This window comes from Myodes glareolus, chromosome 5 (genome assembly GCF_982192425.1).
Source record: "Myodes glareolus chromosome 5, mMyoGla1.1, whole genome shotgun sequence".
In the NCBI taxonomy this organism is placed as follows: domain Eukaryota; kingdom Metazoa; phylum Chordata; class Mammalia; order Rodentia; family Cricetidae; genus Myodes; species Myodes glareolus.
In genome coordinates, this window is record NC_142030.1 from 20,976,870 (window position 1) to 20,998,218 (window position 21,349).

Here is a 21,349-nt window from a genome sequence, read left to right on the forward strand (position 1 = left end):
CTTGGATCCACCACCTCTCACAGGTCAAAACAGACTCCAGATAAGTACCACCAATCAGCAGTCTATTTCATTACCCACCTATACCTAGGGGGTGTGACCTCTTCTTCTTCCCCTGGTTTGGGACACCCCTCTTCCATCTGCCAGCACCATGGACCTGGAAATTTCAAATGTACACCTAAGAGAAAAAATTCCCCCTTAAAATTTCCCCTCCAGGGAGGGGGGCCTCCAGCAGCATGGGGATTGGAAGGGAGCAATGGAGTCAGCATAGTAGACTTTTTTATCTCTAGTGGGGAGGGGGGGAAGAAAGACACTCAGGTACTCTTTTGATGGTTTTCTTCAGATGTTTTCTTTCTTCTTTCTTATTCTCATTTTGTAATTTCTTCTCTCTTTTCTTATCTCCATCCTTTCTAGCCTTGTGCTGATGGAGGCTGCCCACCTCTGCAGAAAATGAAGTTAAGGAATTATAAGGACGTACCACGCCTTTGAGATTATGGGTGCCAATTACACACAAACTACCACATGATTCATCACAGATCTTTCTCTGTACAGGAAATGTGCAATGCAGGATAAGGAACAACAGCGTCTGACAGGTTTACCTCTGACTGCTTCCATCCTGAAACCAGCAGGAGAATGAGACGACTGAGCAACTCATTTTTATCCCTTAGTGATTTCATCTTCACTTAAATGAGTGTACAATTCCTAGAGACTCACACATGTATAAGTTTGTTGGGTATGAAAAACTGAGAATGTTGGAGTTTGTGCCTGTTAGGAATATTTTCTTAAAGCGAGTTCTCTGCCGACGCAAATAATCCCAGTCAAGCCAAATCAGACCAGATTAAAAGATATCCAGGTTTAATTAGACACCTGCACTCCCAGGTGGCCCCAAAGGGACCAGGAAGTCATCAACATGACCACTGGAGAGGAAACGGGAAAGCCACGTGTTTATATTTTGGGGAGCAGTTAAAATAGACTATGGGATGGTCTTGACCTTTCCTGGGGAGAGGTCAGGGTTTGGTGGGCCCCCTTGACCCTCCTTGGGTAGGGGTCAAGGTTCGAGGGGCACAGGAGAGGGACGCTGAAGGCTTGGGTTTATAGTGCCTACTTACATTTGTAGGAAAAAGAAAAATAACTGAGTAACAAGAAGCTCAGATTTTGAGATTTTTTGTTTTGTTTTCCTGGAAACTACAAGAAAAAAAAAGCTGTTTTTCTAGCTGGGGAAATCGAAAGCTATGAACGCTGCTGGGAGGAGTCCTATTTCATCACCACTCTCCCCAGGGAAACAGCACGGGGTCAGACATCTAGCACTGCTCAAATCAGGAACTTACTTTGTAACCAGTTTCCTGGTCTTCCTTGTTATTTAGTAGATATTACATTTTCTCAGCATTTAATGAGAGTCCAGCACCCTGCTGTGTACTTTTTGAGAGATTTATCATCCCACACAAAATAGACAAGCCCTATTTCCTGCCTTGTTGAGGATCTACAATCTGGACATTACTGAGGAATTTCCAGGGAGGTAAGTTCTACCCTTGGAAATAAGGAGTAGCGGTGTGACACCCACAAGAAGGTAGGGGATCACTAGAGGTTCTTCCAGTGCAGGGTGTGGGGGGAGCAGAGATGGCCCTAGCTGCACTAAGGGCGGGGAAACCCTGCAGCAGGGTTCTACTCCTTCATTCAAGAAGATGGCAGACACATTTTTTCTTTACCTTGGAGCTTGAGGCAAGAAAAGATGGATTTTGGGTATTGTGGATTGTAAAGTAAACTTTCTACGTTTGAATAAATAGAAAACGATAATAAGGCTTTAGCTATCTTTGCTGGAGAGAGCGTGGAAACTGGTGGCTGTGGCACATGACTGAGGAAAAATTACAAGGGAGTGATATGAAAAATTACCATGAAATAACATTGAGTGGAAAATGCATCTGCGCATGGGGCTGTATTATCTAGTGATATCCTAATACTGCACAGCACGAAAGCCAGCAGATGTGTATAGTAAAAATTTTCTAAGATTCACAAACACAGTGGCTCAAATACATCCTGTTTTAATAAGCATATTTAACATCTTCTTCTTCTCCCCTTTACATAAGGTAGTAAAAACTGTAATTAGTCTCTGGGAGAAACTTCCTGTCATCATGAAAGTTACTTTTTTTGCTTGATTATATCTTATTTGTTTTTGGTTTTTGATCATACAATGTGGGGGATAAAGGAGAGTTAAATACGAATATACTTCTATTTCTACTTTTCAAATGTTTTACAAATTTTTGTGTCCTCTTGCATAGTACTCCATGTGTACTTAAACTTCATAATTTAAATGTTGATTAGAGAGTTGTATCCCTACTAGACCCACATTGATAAGTTTATCGGTTATGTTGCTCAAACATTCTAGATACTAACAAATGTTTTTGCCTTACTCATTCAGTAACTGATACAATGTTGTATTGACCACAAAACTGTGGGTTATCCTTTTGATTTTTTTCAAATTCACAAATATGTGCTCTCACAAACATGGAACATATATGATGTAAATATGTGTGATGTGTATACTTGTGTGAAAATATAATCCATGTTTTACAGAGCTGTGAATGAACAAAACCATAACAAATAACAAGCACAATTACCAGTAGTTACATCTATAATTAAAATGACTATAACATCTAGGATGAGAAGGTTTATCATATTTTGGAATTTGATAAGAGTTTTTAACTTCAATACTACTAAAGCTCCACCAGTGTACATAAACATGATTTTCTTTAGTTTCTAGTTAATTTTGAGTGTTTTTCACTGCTAAGGGATATTTTATTAACAACCTAGGGGTACATTTCTTAAATAACAATTCATAAAAGTTGTCACTGAACTGGTTAGAGCCTTCATTATGGGCTGCTAAACAGCAGGTTTCTGTTCTGCTTCTGCTAAGGTCGTTTCACTGTAGGATGTCTCTTTCTTACATCAACACACTGTATGTCCTCTTTCATCTGCCCCTCAACCATGCCGAGGCACTTCCTCTTCCACTGTTTATTTAATCAGGTCTTCATTTTTGTATAATTCATGAAGGAAGAACTGTATTTTCTTCTTACTCAGGTATTTTGTTCTTTGAGAGAGTCACACAGTGTAATTTGCCCATATTCAACCCCTTCCACATCTCCATTCAAATACCTACTCCCTTCTCTATCCAACCAACTTTGTAAGTCCCCTTGCTTTAAAACTCATCAACTACAGTCTGCAATCAACTAACCATGGACCGTGCCGTTATTAAGAATGGTTCTCCCCCTTGAGCAGCTGTCAAGTGCCCAAAGCTGGGCACTTTGTGTCCTCCCCTTCTCACTTTATGCTGGGGTTTTGTCTGGCTTAAACTTCTGGTGCTACTACAACTGCTTTGACCTCACATCTGTGTGCAGCTGTGTTCACAAAGACTCTGTCCCTGTAGTCATTCACCACCTCTGGTCTTCAAAATTTTTTCTTTGCCATCTTTTTCATGTTTTCCTGAGCATAATATAGGCAAAACTAAAATTGGGTGTTTTAAAGAGACTGAACATTTAAAGTGTTTAGATTTTTAGCAGTGAGGCTGAACACATATTAATATTCATGATTAGATGGACATAGTTTGACATTGATTCACATATAAGATTTTGTATAATACTGGAAATTCCATTGAGGTTTGGATAATTAGCTCAAATTTATAATCAACAATATTCTAATAACAAAATAAAAGTTATATATAAATGGGACCCATGAAAGTGACACTTACTCTCAACCAGCACATATCTGGTGTATTTAAAATAGTTGTATTTTCACAAGTACCAACCTAAATGAAAAGTTTCTCTTTTAATTTTCTCAGGATGTGGAGATCAGTGTTATATGATGTACTATTAAAAGTCAGTTTTAGTCTACTCCTTGAATATGTAGATTATCTATTTTTAAAATGTTTTAAGGCTTACAGAGTATGTCTCTTTCTTAATACTCTTTATCTTCCCTGTCAATTGTGCTTGTGTGGGATTCCATTCATCCTTGGGTTTCTTTGAGCGTGTTCAATTTTTTGTTCAACATGTTGAAGATGTTCAATTTTTTTCAAAAAAAAGAAAAAAATTAAAGTCCTATTACACTAAGATCAATATAGACATGATTCACGAACTGAAACAACATAACTTGGAGTTAGAATATTGTATTCATTCCATTCTCTGAAGATCATTAAGGAAGTATATAAATTTGAAAGAGCTACAAAGCAAGACACTCAGTCCATTGGGGAATTTTGTAAATTTCCAGAAAGCAAATTCTTAGTTGCTTCTATTTTTTTTTTAATTTTTGTTATTCCCTTATACATTTCTGGTGCAGGAGGTCCTTCTGTTTATGTGTTGCTTTCATTGGTTAAATATAGAAACTGCCTTAGCCTTTTGATAGGGCAGCAGTTTAGGTGGGCGGGGAGACAGAACTGAATGCTGGAAGAAAGAAGGGCAGAGGGCAGACGCCGTGGATCTCCTGCCTGGGACAGATGCCAGTTAGAATCTTTCCTGGTAAGCCACGACCTCGTGGTGATACACAGATTGGCGGAAATGGGTTAGATCAGGATGTGAGAGTTGGCCAAGAAGAGGCTCGATATAAGGGGCCAGGCAGTAATTAAATTAATACAATTTCTGTGTTGTTATTTTGAGGGTTAAGCTAACCAGGTGTCAGGATGTATCCCGCTGCTCCTTCTACTACACATTTCCCTGATGAGGGTTAAAAGACATATGAATATCATAGTAAGTTTAATTCTACTCCTGCTTAGAAGCATAAATTAGGAGGTTTGCAAATAGGAACTATGAGTAGTCCAGTCACAGGTTCTCAGTTTTATTAATGGTGCCAGGTATAGGTTTCAACTCATAAAGGTCTTAAGTCAAATCACAAAATGGATGGTTAATCCCACAACATTCATGCTACTATTGTACACTGAGCTTATCTTGCCAGACTGGCTTTTATTATAAATACAAGGAACCACCACTGAGGAAGATAAATGATTGTTTTGCTGCTCTTCTATTGTGCATAGTACCTTCCAGAATTAGAAATCTATCAAGTAGAGATGAGGCTTCCAGGTGAGTAACAACCTCATTTCTCCATGTTCGGTGACTCAAACTTATGTCATCTGCAATAGAGTCTTACCATCTGGAGTGAAATCAAGAGCATTGGCAATAGGCTATATGTTGGGGCTCTATTAAAACTGATTGGCCAATAACTTCATAAGAGGAAATTCATTCCTACTACTGGGATTTGGTTTAGCTTAGGGCATTTTGTAGAAGCATTGTTAAACCACTATAAAATAATTTCATATAAATTCTTGATAGATAGATGATATGTAAATACATGATAGATAGATAGATAGATAGATAGATAGATAGATAGATAGAAATGATAGATAAAGTTATGTGTAGTATGCATTTGAGGAAACTTATTCAGTAGTAGATTTCTATTTTAGTTCTTTGAAATGAAATTATTGTCGGCTACTCTTCTTTCTTTTCCTTTCACTAGCATAGCCTTCCACTAAACATCTCTTTCAACTCTTAGGTTTTCAAAATTTATGAAAAGTAGACAGAGAAAGAAATGTAGGAATGGCTTTCTAAACAATGAAGAAGAAATTAGTCATATAATAAAACTTGACAATAGTATATTTTGTAATTTTGAAGCACATGATATCAGAAATTAAAATAAACATAAATCAAAAGAGCATATTATTTAAGGACTTATGATATATCTTATAAGGAAGGAATGTTTTTAATAAATCAGTAAACTATTAAAGAATTTGGGGTAGATTTAAGCATGACTTGTAGTTAGGAATTTTTGTCTATGAGTAAGAAACACTAAGTCAAGCCTGAAAGAGAAAATCAAGAAACTATTGACATAATTCCATTCACTAAATTTTAGGGCGCTACTATGAAAATTATGTAGATGTTTGGGAAATTAACAGTAATATCAGCATGAAGGTACCAAAGAGCACAATCTAAGCTCAGATAGGACAGGATGCTAGTGAGGGTTGTTTGCGAGAACGCCTAGCAGAGAAGGCTCAGAGCCTCAGAACAGGCCATGCTACTTCAGTCGTTGTTCATCCAGGTATATTGTAGAAAGATGCAGTCCATGTGTATATAGGCCACTTTAGAATGGGAAAAGTCAGAACCCAAAGGCAGACATCCAGCAAAGGGCTTCACCACCAAATGGGAATGGGAAATGGACCCAGGATTTTAGCACTTGCAGCCCAGATTCTAAACACTGCAGCAATTACTGATCTAACACTTTTCTTCCCCTACAACTGCCACTGTCCGAAGTCACATAACATGGCTAATGGGGAAGAATTTCCTAGACTTGTTTGTTAATTCTGAAGTTCTACATCTGTTTCACACAGTGGCACATTTATCTCTTTCATGAAATTATGAATAATATTATCAAGTGGGGTCATGGGGTCATACACTCACATGGGAATATCCTGTTTGGACAATTGTCTGTGTATGTGTGTAATGCTGTATCTATTTTCACCTTTTAGGCTTCTCCATCATTTTCGAGACAATGAATGAGTATAAGAAAATTGTTCTTCTAAAAGGATTGCATGGTGTGGATGACTACCACTTTAGGCTAATTAAATCCATACTAAGAAAAGAACTAAAGCTAACTAAAATGATGCAAGATGATTATGACAGAATTCAAATTTCTGACGTGATGGAGGACACATTCCCAAAAGATGCTGGACTCAACAAACTAATAGAAGTGTTTCAGAGCATTAAAGATCTTGAAGACCTTGCTAAAACGCTTGAAAAAGAGAAGGCAAAAGGTAACAGGGTAATATCCTGGTCATTCATCCCTTCTCTACCCTCTCCAAACTTTCTAGCTCCCTGTAGTGATCAGAGCTGATAGGTTGCTTTCCTATTGTGTTTCTTAGAAGCTATAGGGGTTGAAGCATTTCAGATGCAACAAGTTTATTTCGAGAAATCATTTCTTACAAAGGTACTTGATGTATTTCAGGGTAGACATCTTTTGCATTGGAGGTTAAAAAAATAAAAAGCAGTTGTTGAGATAGATCAGAACTTCCAAAATGAAGAAAAACTAGAAAATAATAAAGTGAGAGTTGGAAAAAATCATGTAAAGCATATAGAGTAATAGAGTAAATGTTATATATAAATAACAATGTTACACATTTATTAATATATTTTCTGGTTACAAATACAATCCAATATTTAAATAGAGATCTGTATCATAGAGATGTGAAGAAGAAGTTTCTATTCATAAAGTGACTGAATTTAATACATATTAGATATACTGGTGCAGAACTCTGACCCAGAATTCAACATAAGGAAGCCCTGATAATGCAATATCTCATTTTACAAGTCTGTGCCAGATTTCCTTTCATTGGTTTCTATGATTTGAGTGTGTTATACACAAAACATGAGCAATCAGTTTGATAAAAACTGGATTTTTTAATTTTTCCATTCAAAAATTTACACTTCCTCCCCTTGTGCCATTTCCCTCCCACTCCCCCACTCACCTTCCTCCTTCCCCTAAAAACTGGAATTTTAAGAGAATGGTAAGAAAATAGAAATGAGAAAAGCTTGGCTGATGTATATGGGTTCAAAACAAGAATTTTCTCATTTTGTATGGAATAAGTAAGGAAAATAGCAAGTAATGCAAGATGGTGGCTAAGGCTGTGCCTTTAATGATTTATCTCTACAGTAAGCTAGTGAAATAAACATTGATATGAATGCAATGGAGAAGAAATAGCAGGAGAACTAGATATTTCCTTGATCCTCTGTTTTGGTTTACGGGGGGGGCTGTTTTATTCACTCGTTTGTTGTGATGAAAATTATACCCATCCCAGTAAAAGGAAAAAAAACCATGGGCAAAAAGAGGCAAAAAGCAGATTCTTCTGTACCTACATCGACTACAAGCAACACTTTAGCATCTGATGGAGGGGAGACATCCACAGCTCAGGTGAGCCTGGGGAACAGTGGTGGGCTGGCAGTGCACAGAGGTAGCAGCAGGGCCTCTTGCCCCTACTCTGTCCATCAAGTACTTAGTGTTTTATTAGTTTATCTTCAAGCTTTATCAAAACCTATGATAAGTGATCATGTCGCGTTAATATGTGATCACTCCTACTAAAGATGCTGTGAACATGAAAATCAGGTAGAACAATGTCTGTTCCCTGTGTACTCAAAACCTAGTTTTCAAATTCAAATTCAGTTTTGTCCTACCATAGAGGTAAAGATAGAAAAAAATGTATATATAACTTTTTCTTCTACCTTTATTTAATCAAGACTGCTATCCACACATTTTGTCATATTTATTATTATATTTTGCCTGTCCAGAGGGTGAGTGTTACCCCTTCAAGTCCCCAAAACATTCAGGCATAATTAAATTAGTAGTAGATTGAGTAATTAGATTTGTAGATTTCTACTACCTAATAAAGAAGACACACTCTGTTCACTTGATACTGAGATTCATTAACAGGCTAATGGATACGCTTTCAGAAAAGAAAAAGTATGAATGAAGAGAAGCCTGAAGTGAAAAAGACCAAAAAGTCTGAGGGGTCAGATTGCCCTGACTCTCCTGGAGAAGCTACAGTCAGATGCCAGACCCCAGGACCCCAGATCTCATCTCCAACTTCATCAAACCCTTCTTTGGCTAAGGTACAAGGTTTCTGCATCCCTTTCTTTTCTTCAATCCAAATATCAGAATCAGATCTTCAAGTCTGATCATTTTTCCCACTTATCACTAAGATTTAATTAATCAGACACATACAGAAGTTGGAAATGATAGATACAGATCTTCATCCAAAGTCAGAAACAGACACAGAAATAAAGGTGATACAAATAGAATTTTCTGTACCGTAATACTTTGTTGCCCTGGGGACACTTAATGAAACTGACATTTCTTCTGGCAGTGAGGAGTTTCCTGACTTGTCTTCATCCCAGGCAAGAAGAGAAAGGTGAAAATTCCAGTACATACAATGGTCACTAGCAACGGACTGCTTATCTCCTCTCTCACACTATCCCATACCTCTTCCTTTTAAATGACTGACCTGTAAATAAATTCTCTTTAACAGGAATCAGGGGTACCTCTTTCTTCAGAATTTTTGGCTCACTATATATTCATTCCAGCTCAAATTCCTGTAAGTGTCTAAAGACACCCAAGCTCTGAATTTTAATGTTTGTATCTTGTTCTATCCTTACTATTTCTTTCCAGAATCCCTAGCCACACTAAGTTAAAAACCGATAGTGCTTGCCTGAATAAAATATTCTTGCTTTATTGCCAGCTATGGCACATAACTAATATTTATTTCCCAACTTTACTGTGTATTGTACGATTATGGTTGCCCTATTTTTCTATAGATACTTTCAGATCTAATATTTTAAGAAACTCAGAAGTAAGAATCTGTGGAGCACGATGTCTGTCTACGATCTGTGCGCCGCCATACAGTTCATGAGTCGGGCAAGGGACTGGAGATTGAAACACACAAAGACTCACAGAGAGACACAGGTCATCATTGATGCAGGAATGTCCCAAGAATGCCTCCTTTTATGGTGTGCAGGGGCAGCTTATATAGGGATAGCCATGCCCTAGCCAAACGCACCAGAAACCATTCTCATGCAGTCAAGAACTCCTGAGGATCTTGTGCTCAGAGCAGCTGTAGGCACTCAGATCAGGGGAAAGCAAGTTGTTTACCAGAAATTCGGGATCAGGGGTTCACTGCTCCCAACAAGAATCAGCACAGCTAAGAAGTGTAAATGAGAGCTGTGCAGTCCATAAGTCTCTGATAGGTGTCTTGTGAGATTTAGAGGTCACAGAACAACATAATGATATGGGTGAAATTGGATAATCAACACTTTTTGGTTGGATCTAAGGTGCATTCTATGAGATAGAATCCATAACTGAAGCTGCTATAGCAATCAAGAATCTAAGACTAGATAGATTATGGACCTGGGTAAAAACACCTACTACTATTATTCTGTTTAAGAAACATAGCAGTAACACGATTCATAATGACAAGCTGTCATATCTAAAGATCAGTGCTTCATTCAGGTCTCATCGGAGAAGCTTCTTCTAGTCATAGAAGGGCATTAACACAGAGACCCACAATTGGCCAAAGTGCAGACAGTGAGAGACTTCACAGTATCCATCCCCCAATGGAGTATCTGCATCAAATCCCTCTCCTCAAGATTCAGAGATCTATGTTGAAGAAGAGGAGGAACAATTGTAAGAGGCAGAGATGGTACACGACTTCAAGAAAGCAGTCTCTCTTGGACAAACAGGACCGATGTACATATGAGGTCAGAGACGGTAGTGGCACACGTTAAAAACAAAACACAGGTCCAAGCTGCCTGGAATCCCAGAACAGAGAGGAGGAAATAGACACAAAGTCCCACCTCCATAAGAAGCTACTTTTAGTTGATACCAACTAGCAAAGGGATAATCAGTTTTCTCAATCATAATCTAGATCAGATCCCACAGCTGGGAGTGTTTGACCAACAAAAAAAGAATTCCATATGTATGTATAGGGGGTTATTTTGTTTTATTTGAAATTTTTCAGTTTTGTTTGCTTTTATTTTCTGTACTTTTATTTTTTGAGAGTGAGGGAAAGAACACTAAAGATTTCCGAGGGTGGAGGATCTGAGAGGAGCTGAAGGAGGGAAATCATGATAAATATATATTGTATAAAAATATAAATAAAAACAATAGAAAAATAAAAATTTTGGGAACAAATATTTAGTGGGGATAACTAAAGAATATTTGGAAATTTGGGAAAGTGTGCATTCACCAGAAACTGAGAAGAAAAGAAAGTGAGCTGTAATTCATTTCATGTTTACTCTTCCCAGGTCAGGCTGTCTTCACTTTGGACTCCCAAATATTTCTTCCGTATCATCAATGTTAGTCTCATAGCACATAAAGAATGGGATGATTGATGTCTCTTATCTTTCCTGAGTACTCCCTGGGGGAATAAAGAAAAGATTTGTCACAGAAGGAAAACCACATTGTCAACACCTATCTCGGGACTCCCCTTCCTCTCTCTATCTCTCTTTCCGTATGCCCCTCCTTTTTTTCTCACTTGAAGAAATATATTCAGCTTGTCAAGCAAAAACAAAGCAATTTTTACTCACCCCAAACCTTGCCATTTAGATACTTTAAAGGATTTTCTTACTATTTTTCAGATATTTTTGTAATTATGTGGAAAATTTACTAGTCCTAACATCTTACAAACGTTAGTTTCTTTATTACTTGGGTTTTTTTTTTTTTCAATTCAACATAACAGGACTATCTCTCCAAGTTCCTAAGTTAACATGCATATAATTCAGTGACTACATCAGTATTTGTGCTTCTTTTTTAAATAGTTAATTACAGATTTATTATCTACTACCACAACCTCAGTCCCACTTTAATGTATACCCTGGAAATTGTATGCATTATGAATTATTTGGTGGTCTTCATAATAGCCCACTAATTTATTTTATACATATCCTAAAATTTTTTGTTAATTTTAATCTAGGCATTGCTACTTGCTTACTTATATACACATCACTACCACTAACTATATCACTTTTTGATTTTTATGTTATACTAATTGGTTATACCGATGGAAAACTCAGATCCAAGTGAATGCTAATCACTAAGAGGCAATGACTGTGTGTGACATGATGCTTGTATTATTTGCATTTCCTTGGGTCTGTGAAGACAACTCTATCTCCTTATATGCAGATATCCAAGCTTATAGCTTTTCATTGCTTTGCATATCTTGTCTTACATTTAGGCATTCTTCTCTTCTTTGAAACACTCTGTATTAGTCTGTGATCTCAGAACACTGTACAGAAAAGAGATTAGAGGTCTATCAATATATCTCTGTATTATAAACACTGATATTGAGGAAAAATCTCTAAAAGTTAAGAACATGACTCTAACCGAAGGACCTCTACCTGAGCTTGTTTAAAAGAGGTGGCTGTGAGCCAGCTCAGGTTGTTTTTGATCATTTAATAGGAACAGGTTGGTATCTCCAGAGGAGACATACTTTGATTTGTACCCACATAATAACCTAAGAAACTCCAGTTGTATGTTTTATATATACTATTCTCTAATCCAACAATATTTAATATCCCCATTTTATATTCTACTGTTATAAGAGAAAAGGATATGTTTAAATTAATTACAATTTTACTTAAGTACTTCAGAAAATTGCTCTTAACAGTTTCTGCTGTATTCATGTTGAACATCTTGTCCACGATAGAATGATTCCTCTGCTTTTCAGGAAGAGTTTTCAAACTTCTGTGGTTGAAGCCCTTTGCTTTAACTCATTAGACTTTTGTCTAATGAAAGAATTTCTCTGTACCTCATCTATAGTTCTACAAATATGTACAAACCTTTAGGACCAATATGGAGTTTGAAATTTATCTTATATGAAGGTTAATTTTTATTTGTTGCTAAACTTACAAGCTTATATCCCTGTGTTTGTTTAACTCAGAGCCAAAAGACACAGACCCCAAGCCATAGTGCTACCAGAGGAACTGTTGGCCAAAATGAGGTCATGACCGTGATGGTGCTCAATGCAGCAGAGCCATTTGAATGTGAGTCAACAGAATCTGGAGGAAAGATGATGTTTCATGCTACAGTGGCCACTGTGAGCGAGTATTTCCATGTGAAAGTTTTCAACATCAACCTGAAAGAGCAGTTCACAAAAGGGAATGTCATCATAATCTCCAATTATGTCAAGTTCAGAGGAATCATAGAGATAAAGGCAGACTCCTATGTGACTAGAGCTGAACCCAATGAAAAGATTGAAGTTCCCAAGAAGATTATCAGTAGAGCAAATGAAACTCCCATGATTTCTGATATTCACAAGAGTGTAAGTGGAACACTCTTTTATGGATTGTTTACATTACACAAGGTAATATTTAAAAACTTGTTTTTGGTTTTGTTTTTTAACTTTTCTATACCAACACCTGGAATTAAATATGATAACTGAAGTCACAGCTTCGTGACAATATTGTAGCACAGTATTCTAGACTACGGACAGAAGATGAAATCATCCCAATATTAGAGAATAAGACTGAGTGCCCTTTTCCTACTCCCTAAGATGTCTCTGAAAGAGCTCCAGAAAATAACTTACCAAGGAACTTTATTTTGCTAGTTAAAAATCAACGAGAAGGAATGGTGCAGGTCACAGGTCAGGGTCATGCCAACAATCTCAAATTTTTTAGATATGCTATAACTATACAATGTTCGTTATTTTCTTTCTATGCATTATGTTTCTACAGATTCTTTGAAAAGGGGTGAATATTGATTGTGATATGTATTTGAAATAATAAATGGATGAGTGACATCCTCACAAATTCAAAACCATTCAATAGAATAAATCTACTCTTTCTGTAGACAGAAGGTTTAATCATTTAATGTTGACTCATATCTTATTTAGTTACCTAATTATTTCTGAAGTCCTTAGCAACAAAGAACTATTGTATGAAATGACCTTTATGGAGTAAGTAAATTGAGTTTTTTCCTTTACAAATGAAAATATATACAGATTTCTTATTAATGAATCAATCCCCAAATTCTGAGTATTAGGATTCAGTTTTTAAAAAATGACAACCTCGGTGAACTCAACAAACATTTTATAAACTTGACAATTTAAGACTCCTTACTCCATCTTCTTTTAAAATCTCCTTTATTTTAAAGCTCTTACTTTATAGCACACTCCTTAGCAGCAATGCTTATGAACACAATACAGTGAATTATGAAAGCCAATACAGTAAGATTTGGGGTCTTTGGCTTTCTTGGGCATGAAAAAAAAAATCCCTGGAAAAAAGCTAAGTAAATGAATAGTGTCCAAATGAGTGAACTACTGCAATCTTACCTGTTCTGGAAATTCCCTATAATCTATTGAATGAATGAATGAATGAATGAATGAATGAGTGACTGAATAGTAGAAGAAAATGTCCATTCTTCCTTTTATAAGAGTATACAAAGATGGTTGCCCAAAGTTTTGATTCCTGAGATTGATCAAGGTGATTTTTGGAGAATCCAGACTATTGAGGAATAGAGAGTAGTAGGAAGCAGGAAGAACATTTATTGTAGTAACACTTCCAGGCAGAAATCCTCTAGATAAAGAAAGTAAATCATAGAAGTAATAAAGGAGAATTCTTTGGGAAGACATCACTGAAGATGCCTATATGCTTATATCTGTAACAGGTTTCATATTTTTTTGTGATTTTTGAAATGAAAAAAATTCTTTTTACGTGTATAACAAAATGAGAAAACTTTCAGAAAAGGAATGTTAATTTTACTTTTGCAGAAAAAGGTGAACCAAAAGAACACAATATATGAAATAAAGGATGATACAGGAAATATTGAAGTTGTAGGGAGTGGGAAATGCTACAACGTCAGCTGTGAGGTAGGAGACAAACTGCGACTCTTCTGCTTTCAACTGAAAACAATTGACAAGCGACTGAAGCTGGTGTCTGGAGAGCACAGTTTCATTAAGGTACGAAGTAGACAGGGAACAGATTTACCAAAGCAGAAATTCACATTTTCATTCCAAATATGAAGTTTTCAGTGTGGTGCATATATAATTCTGTCTCTAGAAGGGAGAATTCAAATGATGCCCTAACATTCATTTCTATGGGAAAAATTTTCAAGAATTTATATTGAAGACATAATTCAAAGAATATTGTATACAAGATGTATGAGGAAGTTAAAACAACATGCAAGTACATTTGAATAGTGATTAAGAGCAACAGTTTTGAATAAGTCAGGTGTTATTTGAATGGCAGCTTCAACAATTAGGATGTGACTGGTTTGGGGAAAGTTTAACTCTTAATCTGTACTTTAAGGGAAGAAATTCCTATATATTTGTGAGTTCACACAGTGCTTAGCACATCTTAAGATGTGAATAAACATTATTTTCTTAATTGGGTAAAGACACTAGAGAAAGAGGTCTAGGAAATAGAAATGGCATAAAAATATGCCAAAGTGAGGATCAACACTGTTAATTCCACTACACATGGAAATATCCAACCTACTTAAATAAAGTCATGTTGAGCATGAAGAGCCTTCTCTGCAAGGACCATATATTTGGAAAGAGGTGGCTCAAAATAAGCCAATACGATGAAGAAGATGAAGCAGAGATCAACAGCCTTTGAGAAGGCAGAAAGGCCATTGAGTGTGATAGACAACGATGGTTGACTGGAGAAATATAAACAATGCTTCAGTTCAATTGTTAGAATCTGATAGTATCTCTCACTGTCTCTTTCAAGGTCACCAAGGCTGGAAAAAAGAAAATATCTGCTCTCCATTCTAACCCGGAAGATGAAGAAGCAAGTGGCTACCCACAAAATCAATTCAGAGCTTTTAACATTGAAGCTTTTAAAATGGAGACACCAAGCAACTGGAAATAAGCTACAGCCTCAGTAGTGCATCCAAGCAATTACATGTATTGTTACCTGATTTGTGATTATGTATTTTTTATAAAACTCCTTACTCTGTTTTTCTTTATGAAAATAACACTTTAATTTTTCTAGTGTAGAAGTAATAAAAATTTCTTTTGAAAAGGATACCGTCATTCAGTCAAAGCAGCCATATACAGTGCCATATACAGTATGGGGAAAAATTTTTACCAACTGCACTTCTGAGAAAGGGCTAACATCCAAAATATATAAAGAACTCAAAAATCTAAATAATCCAGAAAACAAACAACCCAATTGAAAATTGGACTAAAGTTCTAAGCAGAGAATTCTCAAAAGAGAAAGCTCAAATGGCTGAGAAACACTTAAGAAATGTTCAGCATCCTTAGTCATCAGGGAATGAAAATCAAACTATTTTGAGAATTCATCTTCAACCTGTCTGAACAGCTAAGATCAGTAAAACAGGTGGTAGCTCATGCTGGTGAGGATGTGGAGTAAGAGAACAGCCATCCATTGCTGGCAGAGTGCAAACTCATGCAACTTATTTTAGTCTCCTTAAAACACTTTAAATGCAATTCACATTTTTAGATATTTTTGTCTGGGAAGTATTTTCCAGACTCAAAACCATAAGATTGCATCCTTTGCTGTTTTAAGAAAGTAGTAGTTTAGTTCTTTTCCATTTAGCCTATTATCTGATTTTTCCATACTTTTAAGATGTGAAATGGGACTGGACGGTGGTGGTGCATGCCTTTAATCCCAGCGCTCGGGAGGCAGAGGCAGGCGGATCTCTGTGAGTTCACAACCAGGCTGGTCTACAAGAGCTAGTTCCAGGACAGGCTCCAAAGCTACAGAGAAACCCTGTCTCGAAAAGAATGTAAAATGGGATTTAATTTAATATGAGTATGGAATTTGTCCATTAAAGTTCTTATTATTGGTAAAATATGCTTGAATAAACCTCCTTTCTCCATTTATTTGCTTCTTATTTTTTCCAAAAGCAGCTTTCTAGATTCTTTACTGTATTTGACTAGCATTTCCTCTGTATTTTAAATGCAAAACTACACTGAAAAATTGATTGCCTTTACAATATTACAATTTTAATACAAAATATTATAGTTTTCAATATTTCTAGGTATAAAACTCAACATATAATATCTGACAACCCTTATCTTACAAACACACAGGTAATAATTGTTAAAAATCAGTATCACATAATCTAAGTACAATAAACTAAAATATATTTAAAAATAGCATCTTAAATTTTGATCAATTTTACCTCTTCCTACTTCTTCAGTTCCTCGGTTATCTGTACCTATCCCGTACCCAGCTTTCTTGATTTAAGGAGTAATTTCTGTCTAATGAGTGCAACTATATATTCTTGGCTATTGTCACACACTGGAGCATATTTCATCTACCAGTAGTGACATCCTGATCAAAACAGCAATCTTTCTTTGCTAAAGGAAATATTTTGTGCTAATCCCCTTTCTCCAATGCAGGACTTTGGCTAGAGTTACACATGTCTCATGCATGCTCTTATGACCACTGGATGATCATAAGTGCAACATCCCTGTTACATATTTAAAACTGTTTCCTATACTCATCCATCCACTTTTGTTCCTACACTCTTCTAGCCTCTAAGAAGCATGCAGGCACTCGTGCTCACAGACAAGCACAGGGAATCCGGGAGTGTCAAGCCTGCAGTGTTATCTCTTCAAAGGAAGAGATATGTAACTTGTTTTCTGCCCAGAAGCCTGGGAATGGATATGGTTCATAGCCTGGAAACACAGTTCACTCAGATTCTTACATTTATTTATAGCACTAATCCTCCCTGAAATCCTTATGATGAACATTGTTTACCTCAAGCCTGCTTCCTCAGTAAATCTATAGACCCTATCCTTATGGAAGATGTCACTTGAACTTGCTCAGAGATTCAACACAATCATGTCTTAAGCTTTGTTGTGCGTACGTGATTAAGTTAATTATCACTAGGAAATTTTCTCTCAATTGTGCTCTGCTGAAGCAAACTACCTGATGTCAGGCTCTAAATTTGAATTAACACAGGTCACTGAGTCTTATTGAACCCAAACTACTTCTTTCCTCTCCTGGATCAACACTCTACTGACCATGGTGTTTGCAGCAATCCCTCATACCAGCCTGATCTTCTACAATGAGCCCTGATGTAGGAAAGTCCTTTATCTATTTGTTGTTTTTATTGGTTAATTAAAAAAGAAAACTGTCTGGCCCAATAGGTCAAAACATAGGTGGGTGGAGTAGATAGAACAGAATGTTAGGAAGAAGGGAAGTGAGGTAGACGCCATGGAGCTAGTCATCAGGTCAGACATGTTGAATTTTTTTTTTTTTTTTGGTAAGCTATCATCTCGTGGTGTTATATAGATTATTAAAAATGGGTTAGATCAATATGTAAGAGTTAACCAATAAGAGGCTAGATATAATGGGCCAAGCAGTGATTAAAAGAATACAGTTTTTGTATAATTATTTTAGATGTAAAGCTAGCCGGGTGGCGGGACGCAGCTTGCCGCTCCTTTTACAAAATGGCACCCAGCATGGTAACTAAATCCACTTAAAAAACTAAAAAAGCTTAAAAATAAAAGCCCTGTCATGTGAGAAGATGGTTTGCATTACAGGTTCTTTTGAGGGCTGAGCATTGCATACTCTCTTCTTCTCTCCACCTTGCCCAGTTGTTGTTCATGTTAATTACTGGAGTAATGATAAGTCATTAGTAGTCACTTTACTACTATGTCACTTTGGCAGGGAAATAAAGTCAGATCTCTGCTCTGGTGTGTGGCCCATGTAGCCCAGGTTCTTGTTCCTGATATCAGTACTATGTGTGGATTTTATCTTGTGATGTGAGCCTTAAATCCAAGTAGAAAGCAGTGGTCACTTCAGAAATATTCATGCCACTATTGTACTTCTGAGAACATATTACAAAGCTTGTCATGACTGATGCTTTCAGGATTCATAACTAAATAAAACTGATGTTTACTCTTCTCCTCTCATGGCATACATACATATCAGTTTTTATCAGTGTGAAAGCTAACAAGAAAAGAGGAAGCTTCCGTGTGAATACCAACTTGATTAATCTCTGTTTGATGACCCATTCGTGTCATGTCTTCAGCAAGAAGGAATTAAAAATCATTAAAGAAAATAACTGACCAACAAACAATATAATCCTAAATACATACTCACAAAACAGAGAGTTACTCAATCTAATAAAATAAATACTAGTAGTTTTGTAACAAATTTTTAAAGCCATTGCAGAGAAATAATATTTTATTAAAATAAAATAAAATTTATATAAATGAGAAAATATGTGAAGTTTTGAATTCTATTAATAACATGAATAGGATGACTTTTCTCACAATAAATCAATGCCATGCAAAACCTTAGAGATGATAGTGATATCACCAGTGTGTTGCAAGCTGTGATGGGTGAAAAGCTGTGACGGAGTGGGGAGGAAGCCCCTGGGACCTTCAATTCCTAGCACTCTACTCGCTGTGATCCTAAAACTGGTTCGCAAATAATGGAAAAATAAAATTTTTTAAGAGGAACGCTCTAACACTTTTTTTGGAGGAATTATTATATGAGTCACAATCTGGTATAAAGAGCTCAAAGCAATATTCCTAAAGAAAATTGAAAGATTACAAAGGAAGTGCCAATTGTACAAGTTATTAAGACTAGTATAAATAAATAACTACTATGAATATGAAGGAATCAGGTTAGCAGAACAGAGAAAATCAACAGGTATGTAGTGAAGAATTTGAACGTTATTACTTGAAAGTAATCACAAGGAAAGAATTGCTAACTGAGAAAGAGTAGGAGTGATTACTCAGAGTGAAAACAAGCTAAATCATGCTCATTCTTACTACGTGCTTTTTGTTGTTGTTTGTTTGTTTGTCTGTTTTTGAAATAGGGTCTCACTGTGTAACTCTTTCTGCCCTGAAACTCGCAGAGATACTCCTGTCTTTACAACCGGAATAGCTGAATGGATACAGATAGATAATACTGAATCTTTACCTTACATCAGACCAAAATGCATATTAAGAGAAATTCTTAAAGTTAGATAGGTATTTTAGTTTTTTGCCCACTTTATACTTTTAAATACTGCTGCGGTCTGCAGGAATCACGCAGTGAGATTGCAGCTGATGAGGCAGAAGGCTGACCCACTAGAAAGAACACATTCTGATGGAGATAAACCTAGTTCGCAAGGCAAGGAGCTGGTCCCACCACCTTTCGCATATCCACTGATTTTCACAGTGGATGTCTTGTGAAGCCATAAGCACTCTTCTTTGGTGCAAGATTCAGCAGAGTATGGACAAGTGGGCACAACTCTTTCCCATGTACTGGTATATTGGGTCACCCCCCTTCACACATTCTCTGGGACTTCCAGTGGGAAATTTAGTCACGCAGTCAATAACCTTGGTTCCAACAGTCGAATCTCTGCTTCGTTCCCTGAGATACATTAGAAGTCCGCTCCCTGCCACTGTCTTCCATTTGGCAGGACATGTAGTCAGGAAAGGAGTCTTTTGGATAGATCACATTTGGAAACTTGAAACATAAAGGGACATCCAAACTCAGAGAATTGCCTTGACTTTGCTTTTGTTTATAAACTGGAGTCTTTACAGAATAATGGAAAACAGTAGTTGAAGAATAAAGAAACTGATACAGAAAAGTATGGAGTGGAGAGCTCATTTCACTCTCAGATTAAGTCCTGTGCTTGCTGTAAGTCTTCTTTTGGACCCTAAGGGAACACTGAAGCTAGCACTCAGAGGTCCCCAGTAAAATACATTTTAACTCATATATAATTATACCACTTTGCCTTTCCTTTTCTTCCTCCAACCCTTCCCAGATTCCACTCATTCTCAATCCGATAGAATTTTTTGATAATTTTTGTTATATGTGTGTGTGTGTGTGTGTGTGTGTGTGTGTGTGTATCTTCTAAATCTAAGAAGAAACTGGCTGCTTCCTCCATGATATTCACTGTCACTATGTACCCCTGGGATTATCTTGCCAGGCTTGTCATAGTTGTGATCTGTGTCCTGTGATGAATACCAGTATCACTTTACGTGTAAATTTCCCCTTCTGATTCTTCTAATTGCAAATCTAATATTATCTGCTATTTTGAGTCTGAGATTTCTGCATGACAGGACAAAGCTCCAGATATTTAGCCAACCCCTAGTAGTCAAGAAAAATGTACTTTCAGCATTCTTTTGCTACATGTACCATTCCAGCTATAGTTCACTATGTTAATCATCATCTACAGCAAAAATTAGCTCCTTTCATGAAGTTTGCGAGATATGCTAATGGTGTGAAACAATATTTCATTAGTATTGAGTTTGATACTACATCCCTTTGGAAGAGCAATATAAATAAAACTTCACCTTAGGTCTATGAACTGTTTATCCCTAAGTGTGTGATCTTGATAATGGTGTCAGGAGGGTCTTAACTCTAATAAGGAAGTACTTTGCCACTCCCACTGAAATTATCTGGCGCAAGCGAAAAGGAAACGTGGAACACACAGCAAACCTGCTTAGAAGTTGATTAGACGGGACGTGTAAAGGCCTGGGAAAGTCAGTGTGCAGAAAGAAAGAGAGAGAGAGAGAAAGACAGAGAGAGTTAGCTGAAGATGGTGTCGTAGTTATTCAGCCATAGATAAGGCTGCACTTCCAGGTTCTAAAGGTAGGTACATGAGGACAGGCCCTCGGGCACAAAGGGCCTCGAGTGACCCACGTGCATGCATGCATGGTTACCTCCACATATGACTCAGCTAAACCTTTGTGTGCATGTGTGAGTCACCTGTCATCTGCCTCATCAGTGTGACGAAGTCATGTCAACCCCCTGTATGCATGTGCAAGGCAGTTTTTAAAAGCTGGACATGCCATCTTTCGCTCTCTGCAAATTGATCACTAGGCTGATGGAGGAGGGTCATCTGTCTATTGTTACTT

At 36.9% G+C, this 21,349-nt stretch overlaps 1 protein-coding gene and 1 long non-coding RNA gene across 4 annotated transcripts in view; one reads left to right on the top strand and one right to left on the bottom strand.

The window, feature by feature from the left end:
- The first annotated feature begins 1,096 nt into the window (after positions 1 to 1,096).
- Positions 1,097 to 15,539, top strand: LOC125401949 (interferon-activable protein 205-A-like). Of its 3 annotated transcripts, none has more exons than XM_087906114.1 (8): positions 1,097 to 1,513; positions 6,500 to 6,784; positions 7,826 to 7,938; positions 8,475 to 8,633; positions 9,050 to 9,115; positions 12,455 to 12,835; positions 14,282 to 14,470; positions 15,243 to 15,539. In XM_087906114.1, exons 2-8 carry the CDS (start codon positions 6,523 to 6,525, stop codon positions 15,381 to 15,383), a joined length of 1,311 nt encoding a protein of 436 aa, XP_087762240.1. In that variant the 5' UTR covers positions 1,097 to 1,513; positions 6,500 to 6,522; the 3' UTR covers positions 15,384 to 15,539. The 3 variants fall into 3 exon arrangements, with proteins under 3 accessions (XP_087762240.1, XP_087762239.1, XP_087762241.1); XM_087906113.1 differs by having other exon boundaries at positions 1,121 to 1,513; positions 12,455 to 12,877; XM_087906115.1 differs by lacking the exon at positions 9,050 to 9,115 and having other exon boundaries at positions 1,137 to 1,513; positions 12,455 to 12,877.
- Positions 10,498 to 21,349, bottom strand: part of LOC148121997 (uncharacterized) — a 37,431-nt gene continuing 26,579 nt past the window's right edge. Inside the window, exon 2 of the long non-coding RNA XR_015737851.1 lies at positions 10,498 to 10,933. This is a non-coding gene — a long non-coding RNA (uncharacterized LOC148121997). The remainder of the gene's footprint in view (positions 10,934 to 21,349) is intronic.

Excerpts from the sequence above, each read along its gene's own strand:
- LOC125401949 (XM_087906113.1), top strand. The coding sequence starts at position 6,523 with ATGAATGAGTATAAGAAAATTGTTCTTCTAAAAGGATTGCATGGTGTG. Across the intron at positions 8,634-9,049 it reads CAAACCCTTCTTTGGCTAAG|GAATCAGGGGTACCTCTTTC; the intron begins GTACAAGGTTTC and ends TCTCTTTAACAG. Across the intron at positions 14,471-15,242 it reads GAGAGCACAGTTTCATTAAG|GTCACCAAGGCTGGAAAAAA; the intron begins GTACGAAGTAGA and ends GTCTCTTTCAAG.